At 39.2% G+C, this 21,091-nt stretch overlaps 1 protein-coding gene across 1 annotated transcript in view; it reads left to right on the top strand.

The window, feature by feature from the left end:
- ABCC5 (ATP binding cassette subfamily C member 5) overlaps positions 1-21,091 on the top strand; it is a 46,914-nt gene that overhangs the window by 12,308 nt on the left and 13,515 nt on the right. The window contains exons 2-18 of the mRNA XM_029084878.1: positions 1,374-1,531; positions 1,767-1,922; positions 2,591-2,738; positions 7,393-7,626; positions 7,739-7,912; positions 9,234-9,381; positions 9,883-10,031; positions 10,686-10,793; positions 12,567-12,917; positions 14,397-14,468; positions 14,599-14,723; positions 15,483-15,555; positions 16,109-16,312; positions 16,982-17,125; positions 18,547-18,649; positions 19,367-19,551; positions 20,623-20,772. Of these exons, the coding sequence (XP_028940711.1) occupies positions 1,374-1,531; positions 1,767-1,922; positions 2,591-2,738; positions 7,393-7,626; positions 7,739-7,912; positions 9,234-9,381; positions 9,883-10,031; positions 10,686-10,793; positions 12,567-12,917; positions 14,397-14,468; positions 14,599-14,723; positions 15,483-15,555; positions 16,109-16,312; positions 16,982-17,125; positions 18,547-18,649; positions 19,367-19,551; positions 20,623-20,772 (2,682 nt within the window). The remainder of the gene's footprint in view (positions 1-1,373; positions 1,532-1,766; positions 1,923-2,590; positions 2,739-7,392; positions 7,627-7,738; positions 7,913-9,233; positions 9,382-9,882; positions 10,032-10,685; positions 10,794-12,566; positions 12,918-14,396; positions 14,469-14,598; positions 14,724-15,482; positions 15,556-16,108; positions 16,313-16,981; positions 17,126-18,546; positions 18,650-19,366; positions 19,552-20,622; positions 20,773-21,091) is intronic.

Raw genomic sequence — 21,091 nt, 5'->3', positions numbered from 1 at the left:
ACCATGGATTGTTGACCACATGCTTAATCACTATTTAAGTACTTTGATTAAATAAATAAAGGATTTTTGCTATTGTCAGTTTCCTATTCTTGTCCTTCAGATGAGTGGAAGCTGGGTGTCTTAATGTGCTACATGCCTACATGTTAATAATGTACATGTTAGTACAGACTAAGCCTCTGAGAAATGGGAGCATTTCTGACAAAAATTAGGTGATGTGAAGTAGGAACCAAGTGCTTGCTGTTGATGTGCATTTAGTGCTTTGCAGATCCTGTGTTTTTAGGAGGCTACAAGACACAGTTGCCATTTTCAAAGAAATAAAGTAACTTTGCTCTGGTAAGGCAACTGGAAAGGGTAAATGTAGTATCTCTGTGAGACAGGCAGGAAGATTTTTACCTGAGAATGTGAGAGGTTTTTTTTCCACAAAGTAGCTCCATTTAAAAAAAAAAAAAAACTAGAATACAAACAGATGAGATAGCACAGCAATAAACGGTCCATTGAGTTGGCAGAACCAGTAGCCAGCCCTCTGTGGGTATGGACACAAGCTAATCTCCTCAGATGGTTTTGCCACATCTAGCTTCTCATCAAAGGGATTTTTTGAACTCTGCAACATTTTGACTACTCCATATCATTACTGTTCCCTTTCTTCTCTCAGATTAGCATTTAGGTCTGCCTTTCACTAGGGCTGTGGAAACACTCCCCTGAGACAAGGCTTGCCTTTTAAGTGGTTGTTAATACAGTTGCTGAGCAGTGGAGAAGTGTGGCTGGGAGCAGAGAAAATTGTCATGTTTGTTTCCTTTAGTTAAGGGAAAAAGAGAAAGCAGGAAAGATGATAAAAGAAAGTACAATTCTGCAGAATGCATATTTAGTTTTTGATCAAATCCCAGGTATTTTTGAAGAAGGAACTTTAGTAGTATTCTGAAAATAAGTTGAATTTTCTGTGGATAAGAATACCTGAATTACACTAATGGTGTAAATTCATCAAGAATGTGTGTCTTAATTTCATTACATAAGCCAGTCATTGATTTCCTGAACTGATGTCATAGGTACTTGATTTTGTAATTTTTCTCTGTTGTATTTCCTGTGGCAGCATGCAGGATTAGTCTGGTCTATCCATTTATCCTTTGAATGCATGGGTACAATACTGGTCTTAATTTATGTTTTACAAATGCAGCAATGCAATACAGATGTAGGATGTGTGCCTTGCATGTCTTTGCTGCCAGGCTGAAGCCTGTTCTTGACGACATTTAAATGACAGTGATTGCTATTATGCAGTAATTTACAGGAGAAGGAGATGTGAGGTTGCTGGAGTCAGGAGTCGTGGACTTTAAACGTAATTTTGAACTCTGACTCTGCTGTCTGTCTTGTAAAAGCAGCTTGAATGTCAGGATGCCTTGGAAGCAGCTGCTCGGGCAGAGGGCCTTCCGCTGGACACCTCCGTGCATTCCCAGCTGAGAATGCTGGATGAAGAGCATCACAAGGGCAAATACCACCATGGCCTGAACGTGCTGAAACCCATACGGACTACTTCCAAGTAAGTCTTTAGGCTACAACAGAACAGATACAGCCTTTGCTTTTCAAACCAGTCACAAAGCAGGATTGCAGCTGTAAGTCTGCTGACTGAAAACATCAGAATTTGTTTAGCAAGTATCACTGGGATGGACCATTTGGTACTCTGAGTACTTTCAGTGGGAGGAGGCTTTGTTTTTCTCAGGGATTTGCAATTCTGTTTCCTTTTTCATTTGTTTGTGACTTTTTTTTTCTTTTAGACACCAGCACCCTGTTGATAATGCTGGGCTTTTCTCCTGCATGACCTTCTCCTGGCTCACTCCTTTGGCCCACAGAGCATACAAGAAAGGGGAGTTGTTTATGGATGATGTATGGTCTTTATCAAGGCATGAGTCTTCAGATGTCAATTGCAGAAGGTAGAGACATCTTATTCCTTGCTGATATTTTATTCTGCCTTTCTCAGAATAGTGAAATTTCATTTTTTCCTTCATAGACCACTTCTTCCTGCTGCACCGTTTCTGTACTCTGGCTGATTTCAGTGAACTGCAGTGAACTTAGAGAAGTCTGTCTCCAGGAGCGTTTTGTTCTGATTTTACATGTCCTCAAACTATTCTTTATTAAAACAAAGTTCTTTCTTAAGGCTGCACTGAAAAAAACTCTTGTGCTGAAATAATGAAAAGCAACACTGACAGTAGCAAGGTGATTTGAATATGGGTCATGCTAACTTTTTATGGCTGATGATAACTTTTCTCAGGTTTTGACTCCACAACTCTTCTGTCAGATCAGCAAGGAAAGACTGTGACAAGTCAGTATATTAAGATTGCCAAAGAGACTCCAGGCAAAGTGAAAGGCATTATGTTTTTCATACCTCTCTTCTGTAGAAGTAACACAACATAGATGTTTCAAGATGTGGATATGTCTCTTTTCCTCACAGAATGTACCATGTATTTATTTCTCTTGATATCTAGCAGTTTTTGTTGCTCTGAGCTAGGAAGTGCTTGGAATTTTCACGAAGAAGTACCTATGAGATTGTACCTTCTCTCATGGTGAAAAGGTTATAACATGAGGCTTCTGTTTTTATTAGGCTGGAGAGACTGTGGCAGGAAGAACTGAAAGAGAGTGGGCCCGATGATGCTTCTCTCCGGAGGGTTGTGTGGATTTTCTGCCGTACCAGGCTCATCATTTCCATAGTGTGTCTGATGATCACGCAGCTCGCGGGTTTTAGTGGACCAGTAAGTAATATCCATCCTTTTTTTAACAACCCCAGAGGGCTCCCATCTCATGGCCAACTGTAAAATCTTAAGGTTTCACTGCAGAATCACTTAAATGTTTTGACTAGATAGAAATTTTGGGGCAAAATTCCAGAGTGATTCAATAATCCAAGATAGATTTCCTACAGTTGGTGGATCAGTTGCCGAATACCGAGGCAAGTTCTTGGGGAAGGGAGGGGTAGTTTAGGTATCTTGGAGGAAATGCACACTTGTCTTTTTCTCTTTGGTTTTGAGTATAGTTTAAAGATCTTCCTTAACTGGTATGTGGTCTTTTTGCATAAAATTCTTATGTGCAGGTCTTCCAATTGTTTTCTTTTTCTTTTTGCAATTCTATAAATTTATCTTGGAATAAAATTCAGTCTAATAAAACACATCTTAGATTATTGGCATTAATAGCACAGTATTCAAGAAGTGGAATGAAACAATTTTATTAGAGCACTACTTAAAAACGAATGTGAACAGGTCTCAAGAAGTCTGTGGATATAGTCTTTGCTGATCCTGCAGAGGATGGCCAGACAGGTTTCATGTAGAAGTGTTAGAGTACGTTATTGCCTCTAGGAACTGCTGCTGTTTGTTGCTATGGGTCATAATGAAGATAACAACATATGGGACTTGACATTCACGCCATTTTTTGTCACCTGTTTGTTGCACATGCTGTGCAGATTTACAGTTGAAATTTTGACTAAATTTATTCTCTACACATTTCCCTTGAGGAGTAGGAGCAGTATTACTGCTAGTAGTACACGTTTCAGTGTGCTGGTAAGCTGAAGGTTCATTTCTTGGGTAAGTACACTTGGGTGCACTGTTAGGTGAAATGTCTTTTTAAAATGTCTTTCTGCTTTTAAATGTCTTCTCAAAATGATGTTCTGCTTTTTAAGCCTTTTTAAAGTTTGCCTTGTTTCATGTAATATGAATAACAATAAATGTTTCTGTGGTACTTTTTTCTTGGTAATAATTTGTAGTAGCTTTTGTTATAAAAATACGAACATATTGTGGTAATTAACAATAAATCATGATTAAGGTTTTAACAGCACTAGCTTTCCCCAAGAAGAGCTTCTGTCATTGTTTCACTGCAGGGCTTTAGCAGCTGCTTTTAGCAAAGAACTTGCAGCAGGGTTGCCCCTAATTTCTGTAGTGTAATTTTCTCAATTTCTCTCAGCCAAACTGCTGAATGAGAGATAGCAGGAGGGGAAGGAGAAAAACAAACCAACTTGACTAGGCTGGGGGCTACTGCTGCAATTGATGTTCGATTTGGGTAGTTTCAAATTATAGAGATTTGCCCATTTACAGGCAACCTTACTCATTTATTTGAATAAAGAACAATTCTCCTTTGGTTCCATCATTTGGCATGAAAAATAAGTGTTTACCATCCCTCCTCCCTGTTTTTAAAAATGGCATGCCTCGTAGGTATGCCTATTGCTGTCTCCTCAGAAGTATCAGTGCTTTCTTGTATTGTTACACCCTTTCAGTCACCTGAAGGTGAAAAGGAAGACCAGGAAAAGCACTTGACTTGACGTCACATGTTGGTGAAAATTATAAAAATGGAGTTAAACACTATATTAAACGTCAAGAACTTTAACTGAATGTCTATGGCCTTGAAATGTCAGCCAACATCTGTGGCTTTGCTAATGAGCATTGTGATGGTTATAACTGGAAAGGAGTTGTTGTGGATTTCCTGTGTGGGGTTTTTTGATATTGGATAGATCCTTCAAGGGTCTTCCTTTTTTTATTTTGATAAATTCTGTATCTGACACAGTATCCAAACACCCTGGTGAAACAGCTGCATGTGTCAGACTGCCTTGTGATAACCATCAGAATGTGGTAGTATAGGTGAGATACTATTTATCTCCGGTGAATATTTGCTGCCATTTGATCAGCTACCAAAACTTGAAAGGAGCAAAAAAAGTTTTTTGCTTACTAAACATTATCAGTTTAACTCCAGGTCTGAACAATGTACCTGTTTGCAACTGTTCAGAGCTATTCTTCCTGTTTGGGAGATGGGGAAACTTGCTATGTTAGTGGAGCACAGCTTGACAGTTTGGTCAGTTATTGGAGGGGGGAGTGGTAAGCTATTGGAGGTAAGTTTCCCAATTTCCCAGTTGGCTCCAGTTGCAGCCTGCCCCGTGCTGTTGCACGCTGGCTGCAGCAGGGACGCCAGCACTGCAGTGGGACCAGTGACAGAAGCTGTTCTTTAGAATTTTCAGGGTGGCTGTTTTCTGCGTCAGAATGAGACAGTCCTGCTGGGCAGAGCCAACGCCAAGAGCGAAGGTAAGGTGATGTTTATTCAATGGGAATGCTTAAGACAGCCGAGCAGCTAGTACCAACTTCTACGGTAATAATCACAGGAGTTCCTTTTTCCCCATTAGCTTGAGTGTTTAGTTTTTGTATGGTAACTTGCTTGTTTTGTAAATAACTTTATGCTGGATTCTTGTCATTAAACTAGTTTGAATTCAAATAGTATGTGTTCAGACGTAAATGTTAATTCTGTGTGCCTTTTTTCCCCCTCCCTTATCAAAATTCTTTAATCTACTGTTTCCTCTTTTCTTTTTTCTGGAAAAAAAAAAAATACATGGGGGTATAATGTAAACTGGTCTCTATTTCATCACGGGAGATGCTGAATCTATAAAATAGTGCTGAAAAAATGCACTAAAAAGTTTTGGGAGGAAAGAGACCCCAGGAAACATCTACTATCTTTATACATCCTCTCTTGGAGACTTTCAGCAAAGCTGTGGTGTGCGAGAAAATGCTTGCAGTCTGCGACCATGCTGAGTAACAGCTCGTGAGGAAAAAGGGGGATTTTCACCCCAATTGCTCAGTGACTCAGTTGCATATGTTGGATTGAATACTGGAAAAAGAAGTCAGTAATCTCCTTAGTACCTGCAAACCAACTGTATGCAGTTGTGGTCCAAACAGTCGATGTAAAACTAAATCCAAGTCAGGAGAAAGCTGGAATGCAATAGATCTGTGAATGTGAGCTCCTCACATTTGTTCAGGGATCGGTATGTAAATTTTTTCAGTGGCCATTCTAGAACCCGATGGACATCTGGCTTTAATTCACACCTGTGAAAAAGAAAGAGCAAAATTATTTACGGCATGTTTCCTTGGTTCTGACATGCAGAATTATTTTCCTCAAAACAGATTAATTTGGTCTCCATTTTTTTCTGTTACTTGGTGCTGGGCTATAGCTATCAATACCTTTGCTGAAGTAGCGGGGTTTTGTTTTTTTTCCTCTCTCTTCAAACTATACAGAACTCTTTATTTGCAAAACCTGGTTTAGCCAAGAGGACTTCGACGGACTATGATGTGAAAGGCTTCTCAAATATTTTATTTGGTCTCAGATTTTTTTTTTAATTGCTTTTTATTGTGGGCAAAGGTAATTCTCTGCTCTGTATTGGCATATCAAAAGCACCAGTATCTTAAACCATCATTTGTTGAAAAGCTCTCTAGAAATCTTTTTCTGTCAGTGAAACCTTACTGTAGGATACTTCTTAAACCAGATTTTAGAATTTGTGCAGCCTCAGAAGCCTCCACTGTTGGCACCTGCAAGTTTGATGACTTTTGGACTTCATGAACAAATACTGTTTTGGTTTTGTATCTTTATAATTTTGTGTGTAGTTTCAAATTTGGTTTATGTTAGAGGCTAAGACTGACTGTTAGATATTAGCCCTTTATAATGATCCTGTATATGCAGATTGTATGTTTATAAATGCTCTACCTGTTGTACAGTGTTTTTGAGATGTTACCATTTAAGATTGCACTTTATATAAAATAAAAGCCTATTGTTTCGCAGTCAATAGTATTTAATATTGCTGGTGATTGTGAGTTGTATGTTTTTATTGTGCCGTTGGGCCACAAAGAGCTGGAGGTGGGAATCGGTGGTTCTGGGGGCTGTCCTCTTTCTGCAGGTGATGTTTGAAATGTGATTCCTGAGGTAAAGTGTTTATGTTTTTTGGGGGGAGAGGGCATGGGGAGGGATTGAGTGGTTAATTTTTTGTCTTTTTTTTTTTTTTTTCATCCCTTCTTCCCCAATGATTTGTGGTATTACGTGCCTTGTGCTTTCTGCTTGTTTTTTTCTTTACTATTAAACTGCTGATGTTTATTTCCAGGAATGTTTTGCAAATGTCCTTCTCACTCTTCCCCTCTACAACTGTAGGTACATTGTTCCTTTTTATCAAATAAGCACGTTTGAAGCAAACCAAAGATAAAATAAAAAAGGTCTTAATGTCACGTAAAGGAATGTTTCTTAATGTGTGCAGATGTATAAGTAGTGACAATTTTAAAACTCTTCTATGTGATAATGCATTGCTTTCAGCTAACTGACAGATTTATGTTAAGTTAGAAGACACGGAGGATTAGAAGCGTGCTGCGAGGAATATGGTTCCAAATTAAACTCTCTTTACTTACTAAATTTGACTCAGTGCTTGGCTCTCAGCAGGGCTCTGTATTACATTACTCCTTGTATTGACACCTTTTATTTCTAGAAGGAAGATGCTTTCTATTTCAAATGGCTCTTTTAAAAGCAAAGTAGCCTACTTATTTCTAACTTAACATAAAGTTGTTGCATGGTCTTCTGGGATGATGGGGTGTTCATGCAAGTTTGCATTTCTTCCTGTAGGCATTCGTTGTGAAACATCTTTTGGAGTATACCCAACAGAGTGAGTCCAACCTGCAGTACAGCTTGTTTTTAGTTTTTGGCATCTTTATGACGGAAATAGTGCGATCTTGGTCCCTTGCGCTAACCTGGGCTTTGAATTACCGTACGGGGGTTAGACTGCGTGGAGCTATCTTGACAATGGCATTTAAGAAAATTCTTAAGCTGAAGAACATCAAGGAGAAGTCTCTTGGGGAGGTAAGCTGCAACATCATTTTGGAAATTGCAGTGTGAAAAGGGATATGCAGTATATTTTTTTGAGAATGGCCTGTGCCTTAAATGTAAATAATCTGTTATGTGTATTTTTCAGCTCATAAATGTATGTTCCAGTGATGGTCTAAGGATGTTTGAAGCTGCAGCAGTTGGCAGTTTGTTGGCTGGGGGCCCTATCGTGGCTATCTTAGGAATGGTTTATAACGTGATTATTCTGGGTCCAACAGGCTTCTTGGGCTCTGCTGTCTTCATCCTTTTCTACCCAGCAATGGTGAGTTGGGAAGAGTTAAGACTTGCTTCATTTTTATTAGGTCAGACATATGTATAATTCTGAATAGAAGGTGTTGAAATGTTCTAGATTTAGCCCATTTATGGTGCTGTATGTTGTTGGAGGTGTTTCTGAAGATGGTGTATGAAGCAGAAATTCAGAAACAGGAAGCACAAAATGATAAAGCAAATGGAAATAGGAAAGCTGATATATTTAACTGAGATAAATATGCATAGGTAAATTAAACTGCAGAATGCTGAGGTGCTTGTGGTTGAGATTTGGAAAGACACAAGGTCACCAGCTTGTGTACCGGAGATCAGTGTTGCATGAGCACATAGCTCTTGATTTCAACAAAAGATGTTGAAAAGCACTGCACCTGGGAGAGGGTGTTTTTGATTAGTTACTCCTTCCTCTACTTGTGCTGAGCTGTGAAATAGGCTGGTTCAAGACAAAATAATTTTGCCTTTAAAATGCCCTGTAAGGCTGCTGAAGATTTGTAACTGTATTCATAATACAAATTTTAAAAAGCATGGAGGCTTTGGTCCAATTTATCTGGCCAACACTAAGGATTAAGGTAATGGGAAGTATATTTTAAAGAGAGGAATGAGGAGAGTGGAATTTGATTGTCTTTTCCAGTTCTTTTCAGCAATCCTTCTCTATTGATGGGGAAAGAGATTGCTGGAGTATGGAGAAGGGCAAGGAGCTGGTAACTTCCTATATTAATGTGTTGGTTTTGAATTTCAGGCCAGGAATGGGCTGAATGTAAGAATAGCAGAAACTTAGAAACACGTGAGCAACTATTTATTTTTAAATTAGTTTAGTAAAAATGTTAAAACTATTTTTACCACGTTCATAGCGCTAACGTGTGGTAGAAGTTGATGTGGCTGTGCAAAGTCCAGCTTGCTCTTTTGCCTTATGGGACCAGGTTAAAAGGTTGGCTAAAATGGGTTCTGGTGTTCATTTGCCATGAGGGTCAATTTGGTGTGTTTTTAGGTCAGTGTGTTTGTAGTCTTTGTGCTTCAGAAACTTTAACAAATCTGGTACTATCTGGTGGTGGTAAACATGCACACTTTTTCTTGTTTACACAAATCTTGTTTTTGTTGAAACTTGCTGTCATGAGTCTAGTGCTCAGTGCTGATGGGGTGGGAGGATGTGAATAGTGTTTCCAGCCTGAGTTTTATTTTAGAACAACAGTTGCCTTGCCCCGTCCCGAAATCCCTTTTTCAGATTTATAATGAGCTTTCTCTGGTAATGAGGAGGAGTTGAATGTACTTGCTCTTTCTGAGTTGCCACTAATGCTTCATGGCGTTGCCTTTTGTTTCAGATGTTTGTGTCACGCCTCACAGCTTACTTCAGAAGAAAATGTGTATCAACAACGGATGAGCGTGTGCAGAAGATGAATGAAGTTCTTAATTACATTAAGTTCATTAAAATGTATGCCTGGGTCAAACCATTTTCTCAGAATGTTCAAAGTGAGTTCACACAATCTGTAGATGTTTCCTTTCGTGCAGATGCCCCATTGCTTAGTGGCCTGATGCATCCTCCTAGCTTAGCACCATGGATGTTGATGTACATGCAGTGTAATAACACTTCCATCCTTCAGGCTTCCTGTTTGTTATGCAGGGTGGGTTGGACAAACAGACCCGCTTCTAAAGTTTCACCTTCTAGCATAATGATGTGTTTGGCTTGGCACTAATCTAAAATTTTGTTCCCTTTTCTATCATTTAATAAATGTGCTAGCTGCTCCATTTTTAAATTAAGTAAAGAGACCTCTGTTCTTATGGGAATTTACAGACCATTATAGTTCACTCCTCTGTAACTGCCTTCTTTAGAAGAAGGTATATAATGTGATAAAAGCTGAAGTGTAGAGTTAGCTCTCTCTTACTCAGTGTTTAGAGTGCTATGGTAGTGTCTGCTGTGTATGTACCCCCTGAATCATTCTTCAAATATAATGCCTCTATTAATGTTTCTAGAAATTCGTGAGGAAGAACGTAAGATCTTAGAGCGTGCGGGCTACTTCCAGAGCATCACTGTGGGTGTGGCTCCCATAGTTGTAGTCATTGCCAGCGTGGTGACCTTTTCTGTCCATATGATCCTTGGCTACGATCTTACAGCAGCTCAGGTAACTTACTGCAGTGTTAAGGAAAATAATTCTTTACAATATTGTTACAGTATCTTTTCTGCTAAACCATTTCTCTTCGTCATATTCTTTGCTTTGTGGCTGTGCCTGCGTGGCCAGGCGGTAGCCTTGGCTGACAGAAGTGAACATCTGATGGGTGTGACAGCAGCAGCAGTTTTATATTTTGCAGAAGAAGCTCTCAGTGCTTTTTCAGTCCTGACCTTCCCCAGAACAGGTTTTGAGCCGAATGTAAACCAGCACTCCTGTTTGCTACTCAGACAGGACACTGGGATTACTGGATGCTTTTGTTTTACAATGTGCTTGGATGCAAACAGCACAAATCTGTCTTAAAGCAGAACTTGAACGTGGGTCTTCACAAGTAATAGGCTAATGGAGAATTTGCTAGCTGCTGCTTTTGGTAGACCTAGAAACACTGAAGGTGTCTGTCATGGTCTGTTACAAAGCACTGGAGAAAGAGTTGAGTTGATCTACTGTTTTCTGCTGTTTGAGAATGTATTGGATATTTAAATGGTTATTCTTGGACCGTGGGCCTTTTCTATGGCTTTGAATTGCTGCTGTGACAATTTATCTTTTAGAAGGTTGGAGTTGTTAGTATTTTGCATCCAAATACGATGCTTTTTCTTATCTCGTTTATAGGCATTCACAGTGGTCACTGTCTTTAATTCAATGACTTTTGCTCTAAAAGTAACACCCTTCTCAGTGAAGTCTCTATCTGAAGCATCTGTTTCTGTTGACAGATTTAAGGTAAGCAGTTGTTTGGCCTTGCAGTTTTAACTGTAAGTGTGGAGTGTTGTATGTGTATAATAGATGCTAAGGGAACACCTGGAGGATAATGTTTTAGTGACTGAGGAGTTCTTTTTCTTTACACTTGTCACTCCAGATTATTGGATTCTGCAGAAGAGATAAGAATCTAATGAAGGAATATTAGAAGTTTAAGATAATACCAGTGTGGGAAGCAAAATATTCTTATTTAATCATTTTAGGATTTCGATGTTGGCTACTGTAAGAGATAGAATACAGGACTAGATGGCTCTCAGTATAATAATTCTTAAACTCCCTTTTAAGACCATCTGCATGAAAAGACAGTGCAACATGTCTGCAATGATATTTCATGTTTTGCTAGTGAAACTGTTTTTGGAAATATCATGTATTATGTAGGCAGCTTTGCACAAACCAGTAGAGTTTTGTTTGTAGTAGTGCAGAACTGAGGTTTTGTATTTCCAGACCAGATTAAGTGACTGAAACTCCACTACATGAATAAAATGCAGTTATGATCTGATGAAACAGAATCTGTGGCAGAAAATTAAAACTCTTATAACAAACAATCTTATCTCATCCTTCAGTCCCTGTGAAGTGAATACTTAAGTATGAACTCGGAATACAGGCCTTTATTTTGTCTTCTCTCTTGAAGACAACAGTGCATTGCATATGACAGAAATTTCCAGATAGGGTTCCACAAACATTGGCAGATGTACGGGTTCTGTGTAATGCATTAATGAAGGAAATCGGGGTGTGAGAGTAACAGAATCTGCAGAATTGTTTTGAGATCCCGTTGCTTTTGAGCATTTTTGTTTCACCTTCTGAGTCACCCTAAATCAGGCTTTCTTAAATCCAAATGCACTGAAGGGAGTTTTGGGGGAAGAAGTGGAGGAGAGGGGAAATTGTAGTATCTCCCAGTTTGACTGTAAACAGTACAGTTTGTGTAGGGAGTGTAACACAAAGTGGGGATATTCTAATATCACAGTAAAAATGTAACTGACTTTTTTGATCTGTAAATGAGTATGAGCTTTCTTATGAATGTATGATTTGGGCATAGCAATTGCAAGAGTAAATAAGGCTGAGAAGCCTTTAATTCCAAAGGGCTTCTTAGTTCAAAACATAAATTATGTAAGTGGAAAACATTTTATCTTGTAATTAAACTGTGTGAAAAATATTTTCCTAATCTGTGTTGATTGTAAGAACTGATGGATGTGGTGGAAAACATGATACAATGGACTTAATGGCTTACTTCTCATTGCCAAGCAGACCAAGATAGGTCAACAAAATTTGTGCGAGATTACTTTTTTCCTAGCAGAAAAGTTGAAGGCTAAAGGCTGAAGTTAAAAGCCATTCCATCCTCTTCCATGAGTTGGTGTGCAGGGCAAGTCAGTCACTTTCCTTCATAGTGACCTCTCTCCTTTCCAACTCATGTATTCTACTCATGTATTTTAAATCTGGAAATTACAGAGCTGTATTTGCAAACAGTGTTGAAAGAACAAGCCCCTTTCATATTGCATCCAGAGTATTGCAGTTCTGTAAGAGTCTTAGTGTATCTAATTGCTTCTACCACATCCAGGATTCCCCCAGCCAGCCACTTAGCAGGCCTGGAGTTAGTTTACACTAATGAGCTACCTTTTGCTCTTCAGCTTCCTCCTACTATATAGCCTGATGTGTTTTGCTGCGTGAGTGTGCCGTAGGCTTATCTCCCAGTCTTGATCAGGTGTCTCATCTTTACACCTCTCTCACAACTCCTATCAGAGTTTATTTCTAATGGAAGAGGTTCATATGATAAAGAAAAAACCAGCCAATCCTCACACCGCGATAGAGGTGAAAAATGCTACCTTGGCTTGGGACTTCTCCCACGCCAGCGTCCAGAGCTCACCAAAGTTGACCCCCAAAGTGAAAAAAGACAAGAAAGTCACCAAAGGCAAGAAAGAGAAAATGAAGCTACAGAATGAGGGACAGCAAGCTGTGCTGGCAGAGCAGAAGGGCCATCTTCTTGTGGACAATGATGACCATCCTAGCCCTGAAGAGGAGAATAAAATCATCCACCTGGTTAACCTTCGGCTTCAGAGGACTCTCTACAACATTGACTTGGAGATAGAAAAGGTAAGAGAAGAGTGGAGGAGATCTGAGCTTTCAAAAGGCCTCGTTTTTAGCTGTCCCTTGGAATACAGTGCCCTGTAACTTTGCATGAAACGGTGAGTGTTGCTTTTGTGCACTCCCGTGATATCCATGGCAACTGCAGTATCCAGGATGCAGTGTCGGATGCTGCTTGACGTAAGCAGCTGTGCCATTTTAGCAAACTAGATCTTTGCAAACAGCCTATGAAACAACTGCAGGCTGTATAGCTTTCACATCTAACTGATGGCTTTGCTGTTTGTAGCTCTTGGTACAGCATATGAACCATTGAGCTTAAAGAATCCACAGGGCAACAGGGGTATCAGTGGGGTATTGGTGGATGGTGTATTCCTGCAGCTGTTTGATGATTTTGCAGAGTTTCAGCTATTTTCTGGGTGGACATTTTAGGTGATCAGGTGTTCTAGTGGAGCCTAACAGTGCTTTTCATTGAAGAATGTGCAGTTTTCTTCCCTGCAATTTTTATACAGTAGAAGGACTCAAAGACTTTTCAAGAATTTAGAAGCAGTTGGAGTCCTAATTCCAAGATGGGTAAAAGCATGTAAAATGTCAAAGAAAAAGCATTGAACTTAACACATGACATCTTCTACAAATACAAAAGTTTTGCAGTCTGGCACTTGGATGCTGTAATAATGGGATCCATGCATTTATCAAGGTATTTATGGTTAAGTGAGTAGAGGGATAGTTTAAACTATAAAACCTCTAAATTTTAAACTTTTGAAAAGGTTGCATATAGTTTTTAAAAAATAGCCTTGAAAAAGGAGTTACTTGAAAATGTAAAGGCCAGTTTACTATCAGAAGTTTGTAAATGAGAGGAGATTGGCAATGTGTTCCACAAGTGGCTATATACCCTTTTTGTCCACTTTACCGTAGTTTTTTACAAAAGGAACAAAAATAGTTTTGATTAATTAATTGTTTAATGTGGGTATCAACCCACCCATTTTATTTCAAAGAAATGCTTCAAAGTGACTGGATTCTAACTTTTTCTTGGTATGTGTTCGTCAGCAAACTGCATCTCATAGGCAATGAATTTTAGTGGACCCATATATCCTAAATTCTGCTTTTCTTTCAGTCTTTCCCTTTTCATGTCTTTCCTTATCACTCTCAAAAACATCTTGGTACATTCTGTTCAGGCAGACCTTGGTGGTTTTGTCTGAGTGCAGTATTCTCTGGGCCTATATCAGGCCCAGTCAAAAGGAAGCTGATCTTAAAATACATTAATTTTTACTTGTGGAATTGATTCAAATTTAGTCTGTTGCAGGATCATATTCACTCTTTATTATTTTAGAGTTCAAACATTGACTGTCTTGTTTTTTTTCTGTTATGTCTCTTTTCAGCTGTCATTAATGTCCAGCTGTCCCCTCTGAGGTACTAAAGGTAGTCCAAATTCTGAAAGGGATGAAGACTATAAGAAATGAGCACCATATTTTTTTTTTTCTTTCTGTCTAGGGAAAACTTGTTGGAATTTGTGGCAGTGTGGGGAGTGGAAAAACTTCACTTATCTCAGCAATTTTAGGACAGGTGAGAAATTCTGATTTGACTACTTCTGCTCTTCACTTTCCTGTCTCCTTTCACTTATTTGTACTCTGCAGTGTAAAGTCTGTTCTAAGCATGGAATAGCATAATTCCACAGTTTTATCTTTAATTTCAGATGACCCTGTTGGAGGGTAGCATTGCAGTCAGCGGGACGTTTGCATACGTGGCCCAGCAGGCCTGGATTCTCAATGCTACACTTCGGGATAACATTCTTTTTGGCAAGGAATATGATGAAGAAAGGTTTGTCAGGACTGTTTGCTGATTTTCATGAAAGCTTACAAATTCTTGGCCCAACTGTGGAAAAACTCAATGCAGAGTACACTGCAGTTAAAGCCTGTGTATCCTTTCAGGGTCTGTCTTTAAGGCTCCTTCAAGTCTCATTTAAGAGCCTGCCTCTCTTGCAGTGGCTGACGGCTGTCAGTGCGTCTGTCATTGCTCTGCACTGAGGGCTGTATCTCACTCTGGGGTACTGTCTGAGCTCCACTACTGTGGAGCAGTGCAGAAGTGGCATTTGCTCTTGCTGTCCTGGCCTTGCCCTCTTTAAACACAACTCTGTTTGCAAGGTACTGATGCCCTGCCCCAGTGGGGGCCTTTCCTATGGCTTGTGCTAGCTATCCCTGGAAGGAAATTGCCTCCTTACCTTCACAGTACTTCAGAAGTAGGTGATTAATTATTATCTAAGGCAGATAATTTGTTTTAGGCTGCTGGAAGTACTTCAGAAGTAGGTGATTAATTATTATCCTGTTTCCTTCTGGGAGTCCAAGGCAGATAATTTGTTTTAGGCTGCTGGGATGTCTGCTATTAGTGTAGAAAGTGAGATAATGCTGTACTAGCTAGATACTTGGGTTGGGGGAAAAAAACAATGTTCTTACTCTTTTATCTGATTGTTCTTTAGATACAATACATAGTGTAGAAAGTGAGATAATGCTGTACTAGCCAGATACTTGGGTTGGGGGAAAAAAAGCAGTGTTCTTACTCTTTTATCTGGTTGTTCTTTAGATACAATACGGTGTTGAATGGTTGCTGTCTAAGGCCTGACCTAGCCATCCTTCCAAATGGGGACCTGACAGAGGTATGAATTTTGCTTTTAGTAAGCTATATTAGTAGATGGAGAAAAGACTTTTGGTTTGGCAGACTAGACTGTAGTGAGGGTAACATCAGCCTGGTGTGCATGTAAGCCAAGCTGTTGAAGGCACCATCTTGAGTTGAGCTTACCAGTGCAGACCCTGGGCTATTGAGCGTTGTGCCACGTTTTTTACTCAGGTATTGACAGTTTGGTAGTTTTTATTGTGTTGTCAATTTGCCTGCCTTAACAGAAGCTATTTGAACTTGATTTAAAACAGCTAAGAAAAAAGCATGGCTATATTAATACAAAAAAAGTAAAATGAGCAAGAAAGTAGTGCCACGTTTCAAGCATATCAACCTTGAGTTTGAATGTATAACATATTTCACAAGGAAGTGGACACCTAAACTAGAATATATATATTATGTATTAAACCAATATATAATATTATGGGGGTTGTCTGTGTATTATGGTCTACTTTATCCTGGCCACCTCCTGAGCTCCAAGTATCCATGTTGCATGGTGCTATAGAAATAAAATTAACGGGTGTGTGTCTGTACAGATTGGTGAACGAGGGGCAAACCTGAGCGGAGGACAGCGTCAGAGAATCAGTCTGGCTCGAGCCCTGTACAGTGACAGGAGCATTTACATCCTTGATGATCCCCTTAGTGCCTTAGATGCTCATGTTGGAAATCACATTTTTAACAGTGCAATAAGGAAGCACCTGAAGTCAAAGACTGTCCTTTTCATCACTCATCAGCTTCAGGTACTACATCCCTCATACTTTCTTTCTTGGACTTTCTTGAAATGCTGTTTAGTCAGTTGCTTTCATACTGGAAATTTCTATGCCCTGACCTGTTACAGCACAACTCTGTCTGTCTATAGGATACATGGTTTACGTTTACGAACTAGATTTGAAAATAAGCACTGAGCACAGTCTAATTCTGTATTTGATACCAGTGCTGCTTGGTGTCTGATTGGGACTGGTAACAGTTGGCTAATGAAAATTTATCAGAGAAATAAATACCTTGTTCAAAACCACTTTTGCTAACTTGCTATAAAGCTAGTTCATGAGGTCAGCAAACACTTATATTTGGTGTCAGTAAATCAGAATTGATGTATTCTGAGATTTTTTTGACATCTGTGCATAGAAATATTCATACTTAGTTATATTAGTATTTGCAGTGTTTAAGTATCCTGAATTCTGTCTTCCATAACAGATTGTTTTTGATAGAACATAAAAACTTATTTGTGTAGACTGAGAGTAATCATGGTGCCGTGGTCAATGCAGGACCTTTAAAAATCAGGTGTCTGTTAGGTGGGAAGAGGTGTGTTGCGTGCAAACATCTATAAATTACTGAAAATGATTGCGTGGGAGTGTGTTTGATTATTAGACATAATGATAGAGACTTGTTCTTACTGCTGTTTTCTCCAGTATCTTGTTGACTGTGATGAAGTGATCTTCATGAAAGAAGGCTGCATCACTGAGCGAGGGAGTCATGAGGAACTGATGAATTTAAATGGGGACTATGCAACTATTTTTAATAACCTACAGCTGGGAGAAACACCACATATTGAGGTACTTGTTTGTCTTGAAGTGTTCTGAATGTTGACTCTTCTGATGAGATGAACCAAATTACATAGTTGGGAGACTGGAAAATGGCTTCACATGTTCATGTGTTGATCTGACCAATAGATTCCTGCAGAGTAGTCCGTGCTTCATTAGCACTTTGTTTTTGCAGTCACAGTTTGTATTTAGGGAACGTGTGGTAGACAGGGCTCTGCCAATGAGTTTGAGTTGAACATGAAAGTGATGTATTGCCTCCTCTGTTGATGCTCAGAGCAGGAAGCTTGCTGTCTCTTTTATCATACACCTCACTTAATTTACTTCCAAGCTAGCACAGACCTGGACCAACCTTTGTCTGAAAAAATTCTAACTTGTTTGTTACTTCTTTTTCACATAGAGTTTGACTGAAGCACAGCAAAAGGGACACAATTTGGCAAAAGTTAGATGTGACAGAATTTTGGAAATGTGACTGAAAATGCTTTGTTTTGAGGGAGTTTTGAAAAAAAAAAAAAAAAGTTGTTGCTTGACACTGCTTCTGTTATGAAACAATGGTTGTAAATGCAAACTTGGATTTGTGCTCTAGTATTTTATTTGGTGGAAAAATGTAAATCTAGAAAAGAACAAGAACCATTCAGTAGGACATGCATTTAAATTTTCAGCAATTTAATTTTTCCCACCTTTCTGCTGTTTGTTTCCTGAAGCTATTCTTTTTTTTGGAGTAAGCAACTTTGTTGCTTTTATTTGATGGTGATTTACTTCTCTAAGTTTCCTGTTCATTTTCTCTTAGTAAGAAGAGATGAAAAAACCCATCAGCAGTTTATTTTTTTTTAAGAGATGACAGGCTCCTTATTCACAAGTTGTGAACATTTCAGAAACTTTTTTTTTAAAGGTAGCATTGTGATAAATACACAGATAGAGAAGGTGCTTGGTGAAATTTTCTCCTGGGAGATGTTAGTGGAAGAAGCAGAGGAATATAGTGCATTACTCTGCATATCCTTTCTAAGGCATGAAGATTATAGTTCTGCCATTTTAAGATTCATGTAATGATAGTTAACATGAGATTCTCCAGTCTGAATACTTGGCTGACCTGCACTGTCTCTCTGTAAACACTACCTCATGGAAGGAGCATTAATTTGCATTCCCTGTGGAGTAAGAAGAAAAGGATGGCAGAGTTAGATTCTCTGTGGTTTGACATGTGAGATGTCTCTTCTCATGTAAAGTGTGGGAAGCTGACCCTGAAGATGGTGTGTAGGGGGTTTCCACCAGAGTTGGCAGTTATCTGTACTAGCAGCAGAGTTAATATCCTCCTTTATATGAAAGCTAAGCTATTGAAAGCCTCTGTAGGAGGCAGCTTATAAAAAAAATCTGGGTTCAGATATGAAAATGTCAAAGCAAGTTACTCCGTTATGTTTAGTGTCATTGTTTTCCTGCAGATTAATATAAAGAAGAACACAAACAGTTCACTGAAAAGACCCCAGGATAAAAGTACCAAAACAGGGTCTGTGAAGAAGGAGAAAGTTGTAAAGAAGGAAGAGGGTAACTATGTAATCAGATTTCTGGCTGTAATTATTTCATACACCAATAAGCTCAAAACATTTGCTTTCGAATTGTGTTATGAATGTACATCTCTGGTTTTGAAAGCTGTCTGAAGTTCTGGCCACTCAGTGTGGTTGATAGAACACAGGCAGTGCAGAAAGAACATACATTAATTGATTAAATATGGGTGCCTGCACAATGTTTTTAAGTTCAATCAGGTTGCTGCTGGTCAGATGCCATTGGCACAAAGAACCTCGTAGTACCCTGTCTCCCACACTACCTCTCCCTCCTGTCCTCAGAGGGCAATGTGTATAGCTTGGTACTTGCAGAGTCCTAGGCAGGACATGGCATTTATGTATGAAGAATTGGAAGATATGATCTCTCTTTTGTGATTCTCTCTGTTTAATGTTAACTTTGAACTTCAGCAGCATTTCAAAAGCAATAGTGAGGCTGATACCAGCATAGTATTTAAGCCTGGGCTGATTATGCTTTTTCAGATGTAACATGACGTGAATGATTCTGCAGAGGAAATGTGACTTTTTGAAAAACTGTTTGAACCATTGAGTTCTACATACTAAGTAATGTCTGTGTTTCTGAAAGTATTCTGTACAGTTTGAAAAATACTGTAGTTTCATGTATCTTGACAAACTTGGGGAAGTTTCATGGAACAGCTTTCTCTTCCTCACTCCCTCTTCCTCCTCCTCTTTTGTTTCACAGGCCAGTTGGTCCAGTTGGAAGAGAAAGGCAAAGGCTCTGTCCCCTGGTCTGTTTACGGTATCTACATTCAGGCAGCTGGAGGCCCCTTTGCATTCCTTGTCATCATGGCACTGTTTGTGCTGAATGTGGGCAGTACAGCTTTTAGCAACTGGTGGCTGAGTTTCTGGATCAAGCAAGGCAGTGGAGTAAGATAAATAGCTTTTCTATTCTCTTGTGTCTAATGGGCAGGGGAATTGCTCTCCTAGGCTAATCCCAAACAGTCCTATGAGACCAAATGATGCTGCCTAATTTAAGCAAGTTGTAAGGCTCCCCATGAGGTGATCTCCCTAGAGAGTTTTTCTGCAAGAATATGAGTGCCCCACTAATAAGATATAATAGCTCATGTGGTTTTACACTGCCCTCTTGTTCCTTATCTTGGTTAGTCTAAGAAAAGGAAGTGAAAATGTGAAAGGGACCAACAAGCTGCAGGAGGAATTATTAATTTTAGTGCTGGTTTTTGTTTGAGCCTGACCTTATATCTGACAGAATAATCATGTTAAAGTATGTGGCTTTAAGTCAAATGACTTTTGGGAGTTGCTTTGAAGACTGTGATGACCATCCCAGGTCATCACTTTTCCCTCTCCAGGGGCTTTGATTGCAAGTCTTGTTGCATTTAAAGATTCAAATAACATTTTTTTTTTTGGGTGGAGGAGCAAACTACTACCCTCAGAGAAGAAATAATGAAGTGCAGATGGCCAACAATATTAAAATAAGCAATAAGATCCTTAAATGTACCTTGATTAAAAAAAAAAAAGAGAGAGAGAAAATGAGAATGTGCAACAGTGACAGTAAAGAATTTAGTGCATACTGGCAGAAAATAACAACTGTGTTTAAGAAGACTTTACAACCTATCTGAGGTGAATATTGCTGTATAATAGGAGTGGTGTGCAAGTATTTGACATTGTTCAGAAGAACACAAGAAGTGATAAGCATGAAATGAGATATTAGGAATCAAATGAAGTAGGTATTGTGGTAGTATTTTCAAAGATATTGTAGGAAAAAGGCCAAGGACTACAAATCTGCAAGTCAAGTATATCTAGGGAAAACTTTCTGAAGTATTCAAAGATCATTGAAGTACTTTATTTAAAGAAGAAATATCAAATATGGTGGGAGGGGACACAAGACAGTTAAATTCTAACAGGTATAATGTGTACAATGTGTACATGCTTAATCCTTGTCTTAACTAACTATTCACTGAAACCTTGAATTTTCTGCAGAACACCACTGTGACTTTGGGAAATGACACTGTGATAAGCAACAGTATGAAAGACAACCCTCACATGCATTACTATGCTGGCATCTATGCGCTGTCTATGGCAGTTATGTTGATCCTGAAAGCTGTTCGTGGTGTTGTCTTTGTAAAGGTATGAGCTGTTTGTCTTATTTCCCCTCTTCCCCCTTCTGCATATTGCTGTCACTGTGGTTCTTTTGGTCACCTCTCAAGAGAGACTTTTGAACCAAAGGAAGTCATATAATGGATTGTGAGGTTTCCACAAGTGAGGTTTGTGAGGTTTCATCTCTTGGGACTGTGCCATGGTTTCTGTTAAACTTCTGCTCAAATGAATAGCTTCCTCCTACTGGCTGGAAGCACAGAATGCAAGAAAAAAAACCTTATGGTTGGAGAGAAAAAATGAGCAGAACATTTTGGTGCCGGGGGGGGGGGGGGGGGGACAGGAAGGAAAAAAT

Source organism: Antrostomus carolinensis, unplaced genomic scaffold, assembly GCF_000700745.2.
Source record: "Antrostomus carolinensis isolate BGI_N321 unplaced genomic scaffold, ASM70074v2 scaffold15175, whole genome shotgun sequence".
Taxonomy (NCBI): Eukaryota; Metazoa; Chordata; class Aves; order Caprimulgiformes; family Caprimulgidae; genus Antrostomus; species Antrostomus carolinensis.
This window is presented reverse-complemented; position numbering and strand designations above follow the sequence as displayed.